This window comes from Thermobia domestica, chromosome 5 (genome assembly GCF_964235325.1).
Source record: "Thermobia domestica chromosome 5, izTheDome1.hap1.1, whole genome shotgun sequence".
NCBI lineage: Eukaryota > Metazoa > Arthropoda > Insecta > Zygentoma > Lepismatidae > Thermobia > Thermobia domestica.
Genome location: NC_137458.1, coordinates 124,017,616 through 124,036,513, shown reverse-complemented (window position 1 = coordinate 124,036,513; position 18,898 = coordinate 124,017,616). Strand labels below are relative to the sequence as shown.

Here is an 18,898-nt window from a genome sequence, read left to right as displayed (position 1 = left end):
TAAAACCAGCTAATAAAATCATTAAAAAAGCTTATTTGCTGATACCCTAATCAAATCAATTTACTTTATTTGCTAAAATTTCCACGAGTTCTACATATCAAGTAAGATTATAACACATAAAATTGCATCAATAGCTGGATTTTATTAAAATGAAATATTCGTCAATAAATGAATGTCTCTAAGGCATATACAAGAGTGTGAACATGTACATTAAAAATCATGGTGAGTGAAAATTTTGCTAAAACCTTATACAAGGTTTTTCCGGGAAGCAGTAGGACTGATTTTCTCCCGCCAAAACGTGGTGACGGAGGGGAATATTACTGCGCTAGTTGGGTGGTGGTGGGTCTTAGCTGCCAGCGCGCCAGTCGCAAGTCGTCTCCAAGCCTTCACGGAGTGCAGATCGAGTTTAAGGTGAACCCCTTTCAAAGTGCCTTGTCATCTCTACAGTGAATTGTTTGTTAGAGCAGTGTTACGCGGTGAAGTTTTGTGGCGTTTTGAGTATGACCCCGCGACAAAGCTCTGAATGGCACACTCACGCCTCATCTCGCCCGAAGAAAGCCAGCATGAGCAAGTCCAAAATGGAACTGATGATCATCTTATTTGATAGCAAAAAAAGTGGTTCACAGAGAGTTTGTACCGCCTGGTTAGAGTTTGAATGCTGCATTCAACGTGGAAGTACTTGAAAGACTCAGAAAACGAGTCGCCCGCGTCCGTCCAGCAATTGCTGGATCAAGAAAGCTTAATCACGACAATGCGCCTAGTCACACCGCCTTAGCTGTCATGGACTTCCTGACTAAACATGGCATCACTGTTTTCCAGAAACCCTACAGCCCAGATATCGCTCCAGCAGATTTCTTCCTCTTCCCCGACTGAAAAGGGTCATGAAAGGACGGCACCACAGCTCAGTCCAAGACATTTAAGAGGCCGTAACGAGGGAGCTGAAGAGCATTCCAGTTTCTGCGTTCCAGGGAGCCTTTTGTGATTGGCACAGTCGTTGGAAACGCTGTGTTGATGCAGAAGAGGCATATTTTGAAAACTATTAAGTCAATGTATCAAAATTGTGATTGAAAAAAAAAAAAAAAAAATCAGTCCTACTACTTTCCGGACAAACTCTGTATATTTTAGATTGATACTTCCAATAACGTCATATATTAGCTCAAACTTAAGAACTACTGCCCCACGTCTTTACGAGAATTCAGCTAGAAACAGCATAAAAATCCGCTACTCAAATTTTTGTGCACTGAAATATATTAGAACTTCTGATATACATAAACCATACGAAAACTTATCAACTTTACATATTCTCAAAAATAACTAAGTTCAAGAACTGAGTAAAAAAAAAAGTAATATAAATCAGATGCTAGCATTATTTTGTAGCTAAGACGTGTAAATCATGGGAATGTTACAATTGTTATCAGTGAATCTTTCTATGATCTCAGTTTCACTATATTGAAAATGAATATTACCATTAAAAAGGATAGACGAAGAAATCAATTTTTATCCACTACATTGAAAAAATGCCTTTGACATTAAAAAAATAACGAACACCAACCTCCTCAAGATAAAATAATTTGCACAATGGAAATAATTAATTTATCTGATCTTCAGTGGAAATAATTAATTTATCTGATCTTCAAAAGATGAATGTAATTTAAATATCCTCGAATTCTGTTTAAATACTTAACATTTAATCTGAAATCTATCCTGTAACGAATAACCTGAACTACTAACCTAGTTATAAGAGGCTCTCCAGTTTCTCTAACATAGAAAACAGGAATCGGAACTCCCCACACTCTCTGTCGCGATATGCACCAATATGGGCGCCTCTGCACTTGGGAAGTTAAAGTCATATCTACAGTGGTGGGTAAAATTTCGACATTTGACAACTCTTCCTGCAAAACAGAAACTCCCAGGGGTTATATTTCCTAAAAGGACTTAGTACTACTACAGAACGGACTTACGGAAACAACTTAATAGAATGCTTTCACAGTAGGAATCCCTAAATCAAATCGTCATAATATTTTCTTCTGTCCAGCTAGAACGTATTCAGTGGTATATATTATTTAGAAACAAATATTGGAAAACTTACATAATATTTTAACAAATCAACAAAACATGTAATAAAAAAATAAAAACTAGTAACATGTCAACAGCAAAGTGAAATATTGAATACCGATAATCTTATTCTGGATCGTCTACAATAGTGGGTTTTTTGAACTTATATAGAGAGATAAGAAACATGGAAAAATACTAGATAAAAGTACAGTATGCATTCAGAAGTATTATACATATACATACACGCGATGCTATGATTAAACTAAAGACAGATAAGTGAAATAGAAAACTATACAATATATCCAAATTTTCTCTATTATAAGTTTTACACAACCAAGTTAGCTATTGCCATCATTGATCACTCCTAATTCCTCGTCGAGAGAAGTTTAGATTCGATTTCCGATGGGAGCTCATATGGTTTAGATTCCACATTTCATATCTCATATAGCTTTGGTGTTGGAAAGGGATGTGAATTTAATAAATATAAAGAAGAAAATGAAGAAAAATAAGAACACAATACGTGACTGTAATTCTTTGAACTTTGCTATTTTCATATTTCTTGAAACTTAGTACCACAGAACCAAGGCACAAGACATGCAACAGCCAACAAATCATGGACCCACTTGAATGGAAATACCAATTCAGCAAAGCAGCGAGGTGATATCGGATCGAAAGATTATATAGCTTCGACCGTGTCATCACTCTGAAATTATAGTTTGATTCGTGATGCGTAACTAGTTCACACTGCCCAACATTTCTAAAATACCTATGTGTGTATCTGTATCGCCTGTTTCTTAACTAATAGATATTTATTATTACGTTACATAATTCTTGAAAAGTAAGTCTTAGAAAATCTTGAATCGACTGCACATATAGCATCCCAAGTATCAATATATTATATGTAAGTATATTAATATTTAAATACGAAGCAAAGTTGTTTCTTACTTGTTTTCAACGTCAAATACATTACAATATTAACAGTACTTGATATTTTATGCAAACATAGCATACAGTCTAAAGTCATAGTTTTTCTGTAATATACACTACTCTGACGTTAGAAAGTAAACATCCTAACGAATACGAACCACCAATAAGTATGACGTATATGGTTGTATAAGCATGCAGTATAACAAGTAAGTAGCGTACGAACGCGCGGATGCAGTTGTCACAAGCTCACAGAGTCACATAATTAAGCATTGGAGTACGGAAGAAGTCAGCGCACTATCAGTGCTATGCTACGTGAACCGTTACCGAACGTTACCAGAATTATAATCCATTCAAACGGAACAGAAATACATAAATAGATCCAAGATCTGATCAGCAGAAAGCAACGCCACGTCTCAAACGTGCGTTCGTCCGGAACGCAAGGATCCAGCTATTCAAATTTATAAATGGCATCGCAATTAAAGTTGACAGATTAGCATGAACCGTTCAAAGGTATTTGCATACGGTAGGAATGTATCGATAAGTCGCCAAAATCTCAAATGACACGGAGACACAATTGTGCCAACTTTATGTACAAGAAGCCACAATAGTTTCGCAACCACTGAATTCTCCAAAGTAGGCCGATTTTCCCAATTTGCGCATAGTGATTGACTGCGGGCATGGAAGGATCGACAGATCACGATTCACTACAATTCTACTATTCTACAAGAAAATACAGCGGAATGACACGATATGGCGGGAAATTTGAAATGGTGGTCCTATTTTGCGATAAGCACATCAATGCTGAGAAACACATCGAGGTTTTAGAAGGTACAATGCCACCCTTCTTCGAATCGGTTCAACTGTTGCGGGACAACAAGAAATTCATGGGTGACGTGGTCCCATTTCATACGACAAAGCTGATCATCCAGTGAAAGAAGCAAAACAAAATGGGGTTCGAGCTTTATTGTGATCCGGACAATTCCTGAACATGAATCTTATAGAAAATGTCTGACATCTTCTTCAACTAAAACTGACCAAACGGCTACACAAGACTCGCAAACAATAGCTACTTGAGACACTCTGAGACGAATGGTATCACTGTTACAGGTTGTCACTGATGACTTACCATGTCATGTAGGGTTGAATGTTTACGTGCTGCCAAAAAGAGCTCAACCAAGCACTAACTCCAGCACCAGGAATAATTTAATCTGCGCATTAGTACGTAACAATGGCCACAGGTTTATTTTTCAGGACTATTGACTTTATTCAGAAGTAGTGTATAGGACTCAATAATGATATTTTAGGTCTGCGATATATATATATATATATATATATATATATATATATATATATATATATTTAACAGTAAAGGTCTATTTCAGAATATACACGTAGTAAATAACCAACTTAAACTATGGATACTTATTTTTTTCCATTTCGGAAACCAAAATAGTACCTTATCAATACCATTCCTTTATCATCCTTAACAACTTTATCGACATCCATAATGACACTATTCTATACCTATTACTACCTTGAAGGTATTGAGACGTGCCATATTCAGCTGGAAGATGGGGTCCTGTACAGTGTTCAAAACCGCTTAGCTTAGAACTGGAGCGGGTTGGAGTTTAGTGTCTCTTTGAGCATTGAGGATAAAAAAGACTTGGACCTTCGGTTTAACGTGGTTTTTGAACCCAAGTCTCCCAAGCTGAAGACGGCACGAGGGAGCTCCTGCTGAGGATAGGATTGACAAAGTCACGAATGTCGGACGCATTGGACATACTCCCTGAATGAAGAAGAAAGGCGATCCCAGAATCTGTAGCTGATTCCAAATATATCTGAATGCTAGATGTGGATCCTGTGCGGTGAGTGCGAATATATACTGGGTTTTACTACTTATCTGCATGTCAAAGGACACATACACGGTCGTCACTATGTCTGGGACAGAAACGACTCTCACTGCTGAATATTATCGCCCTCCCTCGCATCATCACACCAGTGAATACCTTCTCGGTGATCAGAAAGTGTCACGAAAACACCGAAACCCAGACCTTCCCTCCTCTGATAACCATTTGCTAGTGATCATGAGGTCACAAAGGGAGTCAGGTGGCTTTAATTATACAGACGATCGTCAATCTGTCAGTTAGTGGGACCTGGACGATTCTTCTCGCAAGGAAGGAAACATATTCTGTGGAAACCATCAGTCTTACATTGAGTACTACCGATGGACTGACTCGTCTCGACCTACGCGAGCGGCAATTTTTCATAACGATTATCCGACATCTCGGAGAGGTAGTGCGATAATTTTTTTTAACATACTCTCGTTTACAGGGCTCACATTGGTCTGGTTTCTTGTAAATAGTTAAAAAGTGATCAAAAGTACATGAAAAAGTGACCAAAAGCAGACGAAAAAGTTACCAAAATATCATGCCCCTTTTTTCCTTTGTCAATTTCTCCATCACCTCTCTGTTGTTTTGTTTTATCTTTTCTTCTTTACTTCTTTTTGAGCTTCCTCCTTTCTTAGGTTTTCTAAATATGCTTTGTAGTTACGGTAAGCAGACTTAACAGATGTAAGAAGCTTCTGAGTAAGTGGAACCAGTTTTGGCCTATTTCCGAATTTCTTCATCCCAAACATTATATTTAACTTAGAATTGAGAGTTCTCAAAGTCATGAAATATTCAAATTCATCACATACTCTTAAGAAGAACACACAAGAAGCATAACACAAGACGAACATGATGAACCACACAAACACACACACACACACAACGTTGAGCGGAGCGTTAATTATTACGAGAGAAAACTAAAAGACTATTATGATAGAAGAAAGAATAGATACAGAAGGGTTCTAAACCCCACCTTGAGAGCTTAAGCATCCACCAACCATCTACTGTGCTTTAGAAAGAATAAAAGCTGAAGTGAGAATAAAGCTGACTTTTCATATGTAGTATCAAGTACTGAAGCTTTTAAAAGAGTAATGAGTAACAAGTTTCTGCCTTTCTCCATTTATTTTTATAATATTTTTCTTAGAAAACTGCCAATGCAAAACATAAATCGCACGAGAAAGTCACTTTACCTCCCAAAAAAGTAACTTTTAGTTAAAAAGTGACTCGCTATGAGCCCTGCGTTTATTATTACCTAGGTATTATACAGCCTTTACTATTGTATCTTTTATTCTTTTCCCCTACATCTTCTGTCCTTGGAAAAAAGGAACATATAGCGACCATAAATACCAGGATCAATTTTGCACTAACATATGAAATAGCGAGTATGTGAAAATTAAGTGATTTTCTTTGTAAATTTTGTTCGATGCCCGGCGGGAGCTCCTATGGTTCGGATTCCACGTCTTATATAGCCGTGGGTCCCGTCTCATACAGCCTCGCTGCTGCAAGGGATGTTAAACTCAAAATCGAATCTTTATAGATTTTGGCAATATTTTGGAAATCTTACAGGTGTCTAGTTTGCCTCTGAATATTTCAATGATAAAATGTAGAGCTCTGGGAACATTCCATGTTATGTTCATTTCTCCCAAAAATACTTTGCAAGTTTCTTAGGGTTTTCTTCGTGATTTTTTGTAACATTAATGTTCGGGTAGGTGGAGTATTAACAAAACATGAAAACCACCATGAGCAGAAGAGTTTTCAATTACATCACTGCACAAGAAAGAAAAGAAAAGTGGAAAATGACCTTATAGGTACAAAAGTTGATAAAACATTCAAGCCAATTTAATAATAATAATAATAATAATAATAATAATAATAATAATAATAATAATAATAATAATAATAATAATAATAATAATAATAATAATAATATAATAATTCCACCTTAATATAATTTTACACAATACTTACAATTGCTTTACTTTTAAGTGAAGTCGTATCTATAAACCACTGCAGACACGCCCGTATAATGACAGGTTTCTTGGTTCTCCAATCGTACGGATAACTGTGATGATAGTCTTCTTTGTGCAGGATGTTGTGTTTTACAATATCGACTACCTTATCATTACCAGCGTCTAAAACAGACAAGTTTTTCAAGATAGGGCCAGCCTTTTCCATGTAACATCCATTTTCATCAACAATACATTCCTGAAATGGAAAGTAACCAGAGAATACAAAATTCAAAATTAAAAGAAATAAGAATAAACCACTATGATCAATTTAAATAAAGAACAGAAGAAATTTCTAAACTCCATATTTTGTTCCATCTTTACTTCTTTTATGTGGTTATAAATTAACAAAGTAAAATGACATCTAGCAGTTGATTATACATAAAGGGGGTATTTATTTAACCAACTTGTATAATATGCACAGAGAAAATATATTTTCTAAATATACGTACACTAATTGAAATACGTCATATCTAGTAATTTGTAAATTAAATATACCACACAGTATGTCCATATCAAGTTACATTTAGTGAAGCAGAAACCTTCAATTTTAAAGGAAACATAATATGGTTGTTTGCTGAATTTCACTATAGTTTCTATTGAAATCACACTTATACGTATGTTCCAGCGGTTATCATTACACATATATTCTGCCAATATACTTGTTTCAACAGAGCCTATACCGAGCAATTTGTAAGTCGTTCAGCTACTCATTAGTGTTTAAGCCGAATGTTCCAATTACCATACGTTCAATTGATCAATAAAAAAAAAAGTATCGAGACTCACCATAGGTATATGATATTTCAATCCTACTTTAAAATCATCATGACCATGTGCAGGCGCTGTATGAACTAATCCTGTTCCTTTTGTTAAGGTTACATGCTGTGCTGCGACTAATGGTAACGATTTCTCAGGATTAAGAGGATGCAGGTACTGAACTCCATTTAACAAATTAGCTACAAGGATAAACAACATGCTAATTACGAAGCATTTACTGTATACTCAAAACACACATAATAGATGATTAATCAAAATAATGGAAACACTTGTAGTTTGTAACATGTCAGATGTATGAACTGGTAATACTAACGATGCGTGTGCAGCGCCTTGTCGTTTTACTGATGTGTTAGGTGATCGTCTGTAACGCGGGCGGACAGTGCTGATCAAAAAAGATAGACTTTTCTGAGATTCAGAGCCCAAACTGTGGATGCGTACAAGTTGATGCTGATGTATATAAGGTATGCTGATGTATATAAGGTATGCTGATGTATATAAGGTAATCAGTATGTTAGGTGGGGCGCGAGAAGCAATGTCCAAAGTGATAACAGTTTACAAAACACATGGTAAAATAACAGTGGATGTCGGCCAAGAGTAACAGTGGATGGAAGATAAGCGTAAGTAATGTGGTCGCCGAACATTAAAGAGAATTGCCATCAAGGACAACAGAGAAATGCAGTAATAGCGACTGAGGAATTCGATCAGAATCTGGAACAACCTAATGTCAATCGGAGACTGACGCAAGTTGCACAACTTGAATATACACGGTCGAGTTGAAATTATCAACCCGTAAATTACAGCCAACAACGCTTTGGCGCCGAGAATATGATGCCCATAACTTGTAAAATGGACCGCCGATCATTGAAAACTCGTAATGATTCCATTAGTTCTTTTAAACCTTATTTTCAAAAATAGGCCATATTTATGTATGGTGGATGCCCAAAGAAGCTTATATCGGAACTGTTTCTTCCCTACTGTGAAACATTTTCGTTGCTCAGTGACGCTATGGGCCGAAATGCAAGTGTTTCCATGATTTTGATAACAACTGAATTTATTCAATACTTATAGAGTGAACTTTCATAACTTGCCAAAAAAAAGGATTTTTTTACAACTGATTTGTAAAAACATTACGAACTAAAAAAAAAAAAAAAAACTTACTTTCTGTTTGGCTTACTAAAATATACCTTATTTAAACTTCTGTGGATTTCTGGTAGCTTGGAAGGCGAGAAAAAATGTTTACGGACTGACAGAGAAAGATCTAACTTGAATAATTTATGTTACATTGGCAATGCTCTCTATCGGTAGTTAAACTTATATTATGGATAACATTGTTTTCCGACAGCTGACCTTCACTGAAATATCAGGAACACAGAGCAATGTAAATCAGATAAAATTCATCATTCTGCTGAATACCTATTTTTATTTATTTTACTTTATTTTAATTTTTATTTATTTATTTATTTATGTTGTTAAATGTAATCAATATTCTGTAACATGGTCTGGATACATTTCTAAAAAAATGTAGATTTACAAATTAATTGACGATAAATGAAATTAAGAAAAAGAAGAAATATCAAATAAAAGTAAGCAACTGTATGTGTTCTCCATAATCACATTACTAATATTACAGCATCTGAATGTGTAAACAATTTAGATAAATAACATTTCTAGGGCTACAGGCACAAAAGTACTGACCGCTCATACAGTACTTTTAGAAAACTAGTAACGTATAATCAGTGTATCAACTTCCAACACTATTATTTCTGGTCTTATAGTCTCGATTTTGATATCCCCAACTGAAAAGTTCTGTAATTGCATCACGAATCGAACCCAAAACCATCCACATGAACCATTTGAATACAGAAGTTCTTTTTTAATACATATTTATATTTTGAGCTATTACATCCGTGAAAAATATACAATTTACAAGTTGCTAAGACAAGTTATTATTTGTATTTCACAGTAAATAAATAAATAAATGAAAAATAAAAAATAAAAGATTTATCAAGTTTGTCATGTGCTTTTGAATCTGCCAAATGTAATTGAGAAAGTTCTAAAAAAAATTTTTTTTTTAAAAAAAAGTTAGGCTATAAATGAAGACGCTTCGCTCTTCGCTTTGCGTTACATAATCATTGAGAACCAAGTGAGTATTGACGTCTAAGAAGCAGGCAAAACATATATGCCTTTTTTCATACTTTCGCTGCTGTAATTGTCTCCTATATACTGTACGAACTATGAATGAATAAATAAATAAATAAATAAATAAATAAATAAATAAATAAATAAATAAATAAATAAATAAATTAGTCAGTAATAAATATAATACTTTCTTTAATGCAGTTTACATTATCAGAAATTAACAATACATAATGCATGATCATTTATTTCTTTCGTAATGAAACATATAATTCTAGAATAACAATTACATTTTAAATCGATTTATATCTGAAATGTTACTGTGAATACATACATTCAAAGTCAGAGACAAATATGTGTGTTACCAGGACCATTCTGGGAATTTGTGGGCCTGGAACTAAAGTCAACTGCGAGATTAATGATGTAGGTAAGTTCCACATCCAATATGAATGAGCTGTTCTGTGCCAGTTTCGACTTTTTTCATATCATTGATAGTAATATACCACTAAATATTTAAAACAAGGAATAATAATAATATGTTAATATCATAACAGGGACGCACCAAAGAGGGCCCACCAGGTTCGTACATCTCAAGAAATTTCGAAGTTATTTTTAGATAATATACTTGTGTTTTGCCGTTCTGCCTGTACCAGAGGCACGCTCACGGGAGTCCACGGGGGGCACATCCACGTATAAAGCTTAATATAAAAAAAATTCATCACTGCTCCACACGAATTTTATAACGAAGTTCCTCCATGCTAAACGTTACGCTGGCTATCCATCCGAGAATTATGTTTAAAGTATTCATTATTGACGTTATGAATGAACTCCGCGACATAAATAATATACAGTCAAAAAATGTCTTTAGTTCACAACTAAAAACTTTGAATCTTACCAATGGATTAGAAAAAGTAAAATTGTTACTTTTTTCTGAAAAGCTAAATTTCTTTCCTATGGGCAAGGCCTGGAGGCAATCGCCCCACTTGTCCCACTCACGGGATACCCCGAAGTGTTATTCTAACCTCCAACTCAAATAAATAACTACATAAGACCAATAACAAGAAAAGAAACCGAAAAATAAAATTTTAAGTTATGTATTTTGTGTATACATAGAAATATATGAAAAAGTTAAAAATTCAAATTCACAAACTTTATTTTACTTTGAAATTGAGTACGTTACCCACATCCACACCTCCTGTTGGTGATACTGCTTGCTCTCGGGGCTTTGACTTGTATACTGAAATGTCTTATGCGAGTAATGTTCTTGTGCGAACATATATACTTTTTTATTTTGGTCGGATGCAAATAGGAGAATTTTCTTCATAACATTTTACACGAAATCACTCCTGTTTCCTGACTAATTTTGTTCCAATGAAAACCGGTGCAAAGTACTTCAAACTCCTGAATAGCAAATAGTCAATTCTATGTTGGAACAATTAATCCATTTCTTGATAATTTTTCAATCTGGTCTTCCGCATTTACTGGTTCAACTAAGATTTCTCTTGTGGACTGTCCAAGTAATGGGTTCAGTGACTGACAACTATGAGCAATTTATCCATTTATAACGGAGACCACTCCATAAAACACTGATTGCAATGATGCAAAGCTAATATGCTCTCGGGGTACATTTTCAAGAATTATTTCATGAGCCACAGCAACACTTTCAAGTACAGATCGCTTTCATTTTACATGCGTCAACCCACAGTTTAGCAAGAAGAGAGTTCCTTGGAAAACTGTGGCACACAATATCTGTACCTTGTGTTTTTCTATTATGATTAGAACACGTTACAAGAGTACAGGAAGGCATATTATATATATATATATATATATAACAAAGAACACTATAATATACACTAAAATAACACGTACACGTATTCAAGATTACCATACCATTTTGCAGTGCTGTTTCCATAACGTAAGCTTCTACGATACAAAACATATCAATACAGCCTAAGCAAAGAATACATTATCTTTCGAGATATTAACTTTCTCAATATTCAATGAAATTGTCCACTTAGTCGTAAACATACAATAGAAAGATATCTCCACGAAGATCTGCCACTAGAAAGAAAATCAACACAATTCTACCACAACAAAAAGCCAAATTAAATTAAGGATTGATTGCCTTATTATTAAATCTTACGCGTAAAGCAGACAAGCTCAAATTTCTCGATGGTGACGTCAATGTGCAGGGAGCGGAAAAATAGAGTTTTTATACATAGATTACGAGCCCTTTTTGGGAGAGAGCTACTATAATTACGTCTCTCGACTCGAGTACGCCAAGCAGCCATTTTATTTTACATAAACAAAAAAAGCTTTCAAGACATAAACAACCTAAAACTAATTGAATATTGTTTGATATACATTGAGCAGTGTGAAAATAAATTACAATAATTTTAAGATTCGAATCGATATATTCAATAAATAAAAAGAAAATATGTTGATGTATTTTATATTCTGCTTTATTTATTTTTGAAAATGATCACCAATATATTGTACAAAATGTGATTCAACGAAATTAATTAAATTCTATAATAACTTGGAGATGCTCTAGGATGCATAAACTCACCTTGCAACCAGTGGTTTGTACACATGTTAAAATTTAATCTTCAGCATTTCAACCTGCGCTCGGCCATGATCCAGTTTCCTACTGGAAGAAATCACTGAGACATTATGTATTTTTAATCGTATAATAACGAAATATTTGAAGTGTCCACAGACCACTAAAAATATTTAAGACTTAATAGTTCGAACTATGTTCTTTTACTTTTAAGGTTTAAAATGTATTCTTGGGAAGACTTGTCAAGTATTTGTAGAGCTTTGTGGCCACTTGGAGTGTTTCATTATTACACGATTAAAAAAACTACATTATGTCTCAGTGATTTCTTCCAGTTTGCGGTAGAAATGTTCGCGATCATGGCGCCAACGTAGGCTGAAATATTAAAGATTAAGTTATAGCAGAGATACAAAAGCAGCGGGTGCAAGTTGAGTTGAGTTGAGTTTGGGTTCATAATCAAATTCTACATTAACGAATGCAGTTTATTGCATAAATTTATATAAAAAATCAAATATTACTAGCTTGTGGAGGGTCGTGGAATTATATTTTGCTGCGGTATTTCACAAACCTCATTGTTTGCTTCATTAGGTTCACCGGCACTGGAAAAGGAGGCCTAGATAAGCAATGAGACTACATCATAAATTAGAGCAAACGAAAATCTTATATCTAACATCACTAACGAAATTTCTACAGCACTCAAGTTAGTAAACATTACAAAACATCCATGTAGTTCATTGGTAAAGGATATGGAAACACTTTTGATTTAGAAGGGAATATGGCGACTACCACACATTCACAGTAAAGTGTTCTGTGTACAGTTTGCCAATTCTTAAAGGAGGATGGAGGATATGATAGGTGTACTAACCTACTTAAGTTTGACTTTAAATGCTGAAGTTATCCTTTTACCGAATACACAAGCAACAATATGAATATGTAGCGATTTAAACAAAAAGTAATCCACAGAAAAGGCTGCTGGATAAAGCAAACAGCAAGTTTCGTGAAATATAGCAGTAAAATATAATTAATTCCACAACGCACCATACTAGTAACAATATTTGCTCTTTCATGTTATATGAATCAGATTCTAGCTTTTCTGAGACAAAAGTCTTAACTACTCTAACTAAAACTAAATATTATTTTGAACTTTACCAGATATCGTTGACAAAACAGTTATGTCTCTTCCCAACTTCGTCTTCAATTCATCACAGAGAGAAGTGGCAACTATATATACATCTTCGGCACTACCACCAATTGATATTAAACTATATTCTACGTCAGGGTTAAAACATATCGCTTGATTAGCTGGTAATGTCCAAGGAGTTGTTGTCCAGATAACAGCATATACGTTGCTTCCCACGGGTACTTTCGATTTTATAACATCAGGTACTGTTACTAGTTTCAGCCTCAAATACAATGAAGTGCTCCGATGATTGGGATTATACTCCAATTCCGCTTCGGCTAAAGCTGTTCTGTGAAATTACAGTATTAACAGAATTCATGACTGAAGAAAGTATTTGCAAAATATTTGACACACACTTGTACAATAGGTTTTAAAATTACATAAAAGAATTATGGAAAAGAGTATTAATATGCAAAATTACATGAATATAAAAACAGGAATGCGTGTTTCGAGACCTCAAAAAATTCCCGTGGGTAATACATAATCATAACGTTCAAAGATAAGCTGAAATGTACGTTTAGTTTAATACGGTGGTATGTGGAGAAGTTAAATTAATAAATTCCCTTAATAGAATATTCTTCGAACAATATACAATGTGCATATAAATGTGAAGTACAAAATGTTGCATACCTTGAGGAAGGAGACCAATACACTGGTTTGACGTCACGGTATACAAGACCCTAAAATAAACACAAAATAGTATGAAAACGGGAATAATTGACACCTATCGAATCACTATTGTTAAAACAGAAGTGTAGTAGATTTCCTGGTTAAGAAAAATAACTGTGAAATTGTCAATGATGTTACGTCAATTTTTGTTCAAATAACCTTGATATAAATCTAAAGATGATTTTGCCTTAACATGTAAAAAGACAGTAAAATGTACCCTTTTGTTCACGCTGTAGATTTGTGCAGGTCTTAAAGTCTTCAGATCGCTGTCCACGTTCAAATAGTTTTGATAACTCAGAAATAACATTTTCAAGAATTGGAGAAAGATGACGGAGAGTGCAATGAAAGAAGCAGTTTGACAGGGATGTTGCCTCTCATCAATGTCATTTAATGACTATCTAGAAGAGGTAGTGAAGAAGGATCTTATTGGAAAAACAGTATTTCGGTAGCAATAAAACGATAAGCTTATAAGATTTGAAGATAATACAACTTTTAATACGGAACTTCACGGAAAACTAATACTGTTAGAAAATTTGACGAAATGCTGCGACAAATACGGAATGAAAACACGACGTTACAAAAACAAATGCAGTGACAATAGAACGAAGCTATCTGTCTCCCCAAATAGAGAAGTAGGAGCGGAAAAATTAGAACAGGTAACTATTTTCGGTACCTAGGTATTATTATTAGTGAAGACGTTAAATGCGAATATGAAATAAAAGCAAGAATAGAAATGGCGAAAGAAGCTTACGAAAAGTATATGCTGTGGGTCTGGAACAAAGAGGTAAGAGAAATGTCTATTACATGCTCCGTGTTCTACAGAGGGGAAATACGAACACTATACAAAAGCAAAAAAAAAGAAAAAAAGAATAATTTGAAATACGAATATGGAAAACAACGAAAAATAGCGCGTCGACTGTAAAAAACCAAAGACGAAATTGTCGGAATAGAAGGGGAGCAAAGAATAATATTGGATGCAGCGGTGTCTCGTGACATGAAATTTCGGTAGTGCACAACGATTAGAAAATAGTTCGATAATAGAGCTCAGTTGGTACTTTCAGTATTCAAGCAAGGCAAGACGAATGAAAATAATTATATGTGCTTACAAGTAATAAAAATTACTTAGCCATGACAAATGTGCCAGTTACCATTATTTGCATATGAAATCCTTTCCGTTGTTCTGAAAAAATGAAATTGTTAATTACCGTCCCAAACAAGATTATGCCTTGAGGTTAAAAAAGTTAAATGATTTATGACAGTGAACGATTATGAGAAGACCGGTGAAATATGAACGTTAAAGGAAGTGGAGAACCCCGAGAAAACCCACTGACATGATGTCGTCTGCCATAAACTCACATAGTCTAGGATCGAACCAGGGACATATCTTTCCTGTTCTTCTCGGTAACAAAATCTCCTGTAATTTCTTAGTTGAAGTCCAGTACATTCCTTAGCTCGTTGCTTTTCTTTCTTTCTTTTTCTTTATTGGGTATATTTTGTGTTCTTAGATTTATCTTTTCCTTTAAGTCTTTGTTATCTTGAATGTCCAAATACATTTTAAGAATTCTGAAGTGGACATCGGAATTGGAATTGGCTTTTAAGAGCTTTCGGAACTAAACTCTTCCCTCCTAAATATTACTTTAAGTTCCCGACGAAGACATTTCCCAATAAGTCCCTAAACAGTTTCAACTGAAGATGTTTGTATAGTTTCCATTAACTTCGGGGTAAACCCTTTTGATAAGACGAAAACAATTCATAGTCCACAACTCCAGCTGCTAATAAGTGATTCAGAAACTGAAAACGATTGACCGACTTAAGTAAAACAGTATCAAGATCTTTCTTTGCAGAAGCATTTCTGTTATCTTGTCTTCGGTCTTGTAAGAAGCTTCATCTTCCGAAAACTCCATAAAATTTACATCACGAATTTTCTGAATATGTTCCAGGAACTATTATGGTATTCCATGTCCGCTGCAGTATTTCAACGTGTGGCATGATCTGAAAACCGATGATGAATATACAAATTACTGACATTCGAGTTCATCAGGTTCTCGAAAGTTACAGACTCCATGTGATTCAACCATTTACATGTTCCAGGTAGTTACTTAAAGAACACTTAGTTATATTTTTTTTACACTCACTTCCATGTTCCCTTAGGAATATCTGTGCATAATCTGCTATATTTCAAATAGTAGTCAGCTTTAAGGGACCAACAACGCCTCAGAGTAGCACTTACCCCTGGTGTAAGGAGTCCCAGTTTGATCCCACACAATATGAGTTAACGTTAACGATGGATAATATTGTGTTCATTTTTTTAAATGTTATTACGTTTCCTTGCACACTCTCATTCCATCAATTTTTCCATTATTATATTCAGTAACTTTTATTTATCTACAATTTGAATAGAAATATAGACCTTTAATTAATTAATTAATTAATTAATTAATTAATATTTTCAAGCACTATTACTATTGATTCAAATTTAGTCGATTTCGATTGTGTTCATTATACAGTGGAATGCCGGTAATCCGACCACGTTTAATCCAAAAAGGTTCGAAAGGAAAATTTTATATATATATATATATATATATATATATATATATATATATATATATATATATATGCCTAAAATACGCACTTTTAGGAAATTAATAAGTAAAAGCATGAAAATGAGTACAAGTTTTCGTAGAAAACAAAGTAAACTTTCGTTAAAGACAGTTTTTTTTCTTTAATACCTGTATTTAAACCTTCAGCCACATTACGACAATTACACAAAGTTTGAAACAGAATACAGTACGTACTGTACAATATTGAAACTTCAGGTTTAGTATGACTGAAATACAGTAATGTGGTAGAATAAGTACTGTACTGTAACATAAAACTGAACGTACAATACTGGCAGTGTACAGTACTAACGGTTACTACTGCATGTACTGTACGTGGAAAAATAAAGGCATCAAGTTTTTCCAATATTTTTAACATTTTTCCAGTACAGTACATATACTGTAGTCAGTAAACGTGTTTTGAAATACTATACGCTATGTATTACAGCATTGTAGACCCGTTCATCCGCTTCAAACCGCGATTTTACTGTTATTCCGGTTAATCCGAACAGGATTCGGTCTTAATTAGTTCTGATTAGCGGGACTCCACTGTATTTGTGAATTTCCAGAAGGGAAAAATGAACTTGCTTCTGAATTTATTATTGAATCTGCAGTAACAGTATTTACTACTGAAGAAGCAAATTAGGTTAAAGAAGTATTTGTAATTAGCTGCATTGAGAACTATTAAAAAAGAAAATCTACGTATTAGCTAAACGTAAAGGTAGAACTGCATTTTTAGGTTATTTCTCTATTTTACATTTTACAAACGTAGAAGGAATTAAAGGCCTAGGTAGTTCTTATATTATTATTATTATTATTATTATTATTATTATTATTATTATTATTATTATTATTATTATTATTATTATTATTATTATTATTAATCAGTTTCTGAAAAACTTACTCTGTTTGTGTTTCACATTCACATCAAAAGATTTGTAACAATTATCCGAAGTCCACCACTGGAACATTCTTCATTCATTCCATCATAAAATGTCATAATAACTATACAACTAGATGTAATTATTTTAACTTATACCTTTGATTTAATTTATGGTTGGCCACATTTCAGTGACAAAAGAGCAGCCTATTTTCAAATAAATTTAGATAAGCATTTATTATAAACAAGTAGTGGTAAAAAGTAAAAATACATACCTTCTCGAACAGACTGTAAAACTGATTCAATTGATTCTTAACATACGTTGCATCAAAAGTTTTGTAGGAATTATCCCAATCCGCCATAATGCCCCATGATTGAAATACTTTTCTTTGCTTCTGGATTGTCTCTTCAGCGAATTTTCGAGCTTAAAATGAAACCATATAAATACTGTTTAAAATTTAAAATGTAAATTGTAACGTAAAGGTAAACATTAAAATGTAAACTTCAATGAATCTTTACGATGTTCAATATTAACAAGTCTACAATGATAACTTAAATCTCAGACATAAGATAATCTATGCAAACTTTCTCAATTATTACAGTTGCATTCTGAATCAGATTACGACAAATACAGATGAAAAGATGTAATTGATAAAAATCTGCAGACAGTAAATAACAGATATGTTATCAAATCAACCAGAATTCTAGAGTCAGTCAACTCAGAAACATTTCGTTCGAGGGTACAATAGAGGAAACAACCAAACAAATAATACGAAGTATATGAAGGTGCCAAAGGCAGAAAGAATACAAAATAAAAATTAAAAAAATAAATAGGGTAATAAAAAAACAATAAAATTTATTTAAAACGCTGGTAAACTAAATACGTAACACTTGTCAGCTTTAAAATTAAAAATTATTGAATACAATTATAAAATGTCACAAATAGAATGTAAAGACGATATTATAAATTACGAAACCTTAGATGAACGTACGAAAAACAATATAGAAGTGAAATCATTAAACAGAAACTCGGCGGTAGATATAAAGATATTTGAACTTACCATACTATAACCACTTTCACCCTGTGTGATCATATGAACACAGCGAATGGTAACATTAAACATGTAGCCTGTGTGGCACAGTTTAAATTGTTTCTTATAGTTCTGTGTAGTTATTCATTGAGAAAGGTCCTTAGCATGCTGTTGAACAAAACCGGCAAGTGTCAAGC

At 33.9% G+C, this 18,898-nt stretch overlaps 1 protein-coding gene across 2 annotated transcripts in view; it reads right to left on the bottom strand.

Annotated features, from left to right (window-relative positions):
- IleRS-m (Isoleucyl-tRNA synthetase, mitochondrial) overlaps nt 1-18,898 on the bottom strand; it is an 82,190-nt gene that overhangs the window by 52,051 nt on the left and 11,241 nt on the right. For both annotated transcript variants that reach the window (XM_081759038.1, XM_081759040.1), the window contains exons 4-9: nt 17,946-18,094; nt 14,155-14,204; nt 13,494-13,813; nt 7,661-7,830; nt 6,837-7,073; nt 1,732-1,892 (exon numbers count right to left, since the gene is read on the bottom strand). In XM_081759038.1, the coding sequence (XP_081615164.1) occupies nt 1,732-1,892; nt 6,837-7,073; nt 7,661-7,830; nt 13,494-13,813; nt 14,155-14,204; nt 17,946-18,094 (1,087 nt within the window). The remainder of the gene's footprint in view (nt 1-1,731; nt 1,893-6,836; nt 7,074-7,660; nt 7,831-13,493; nt 13,814-14,154; nt 14,205-17,945; nt 18,095-18,898) is intronic.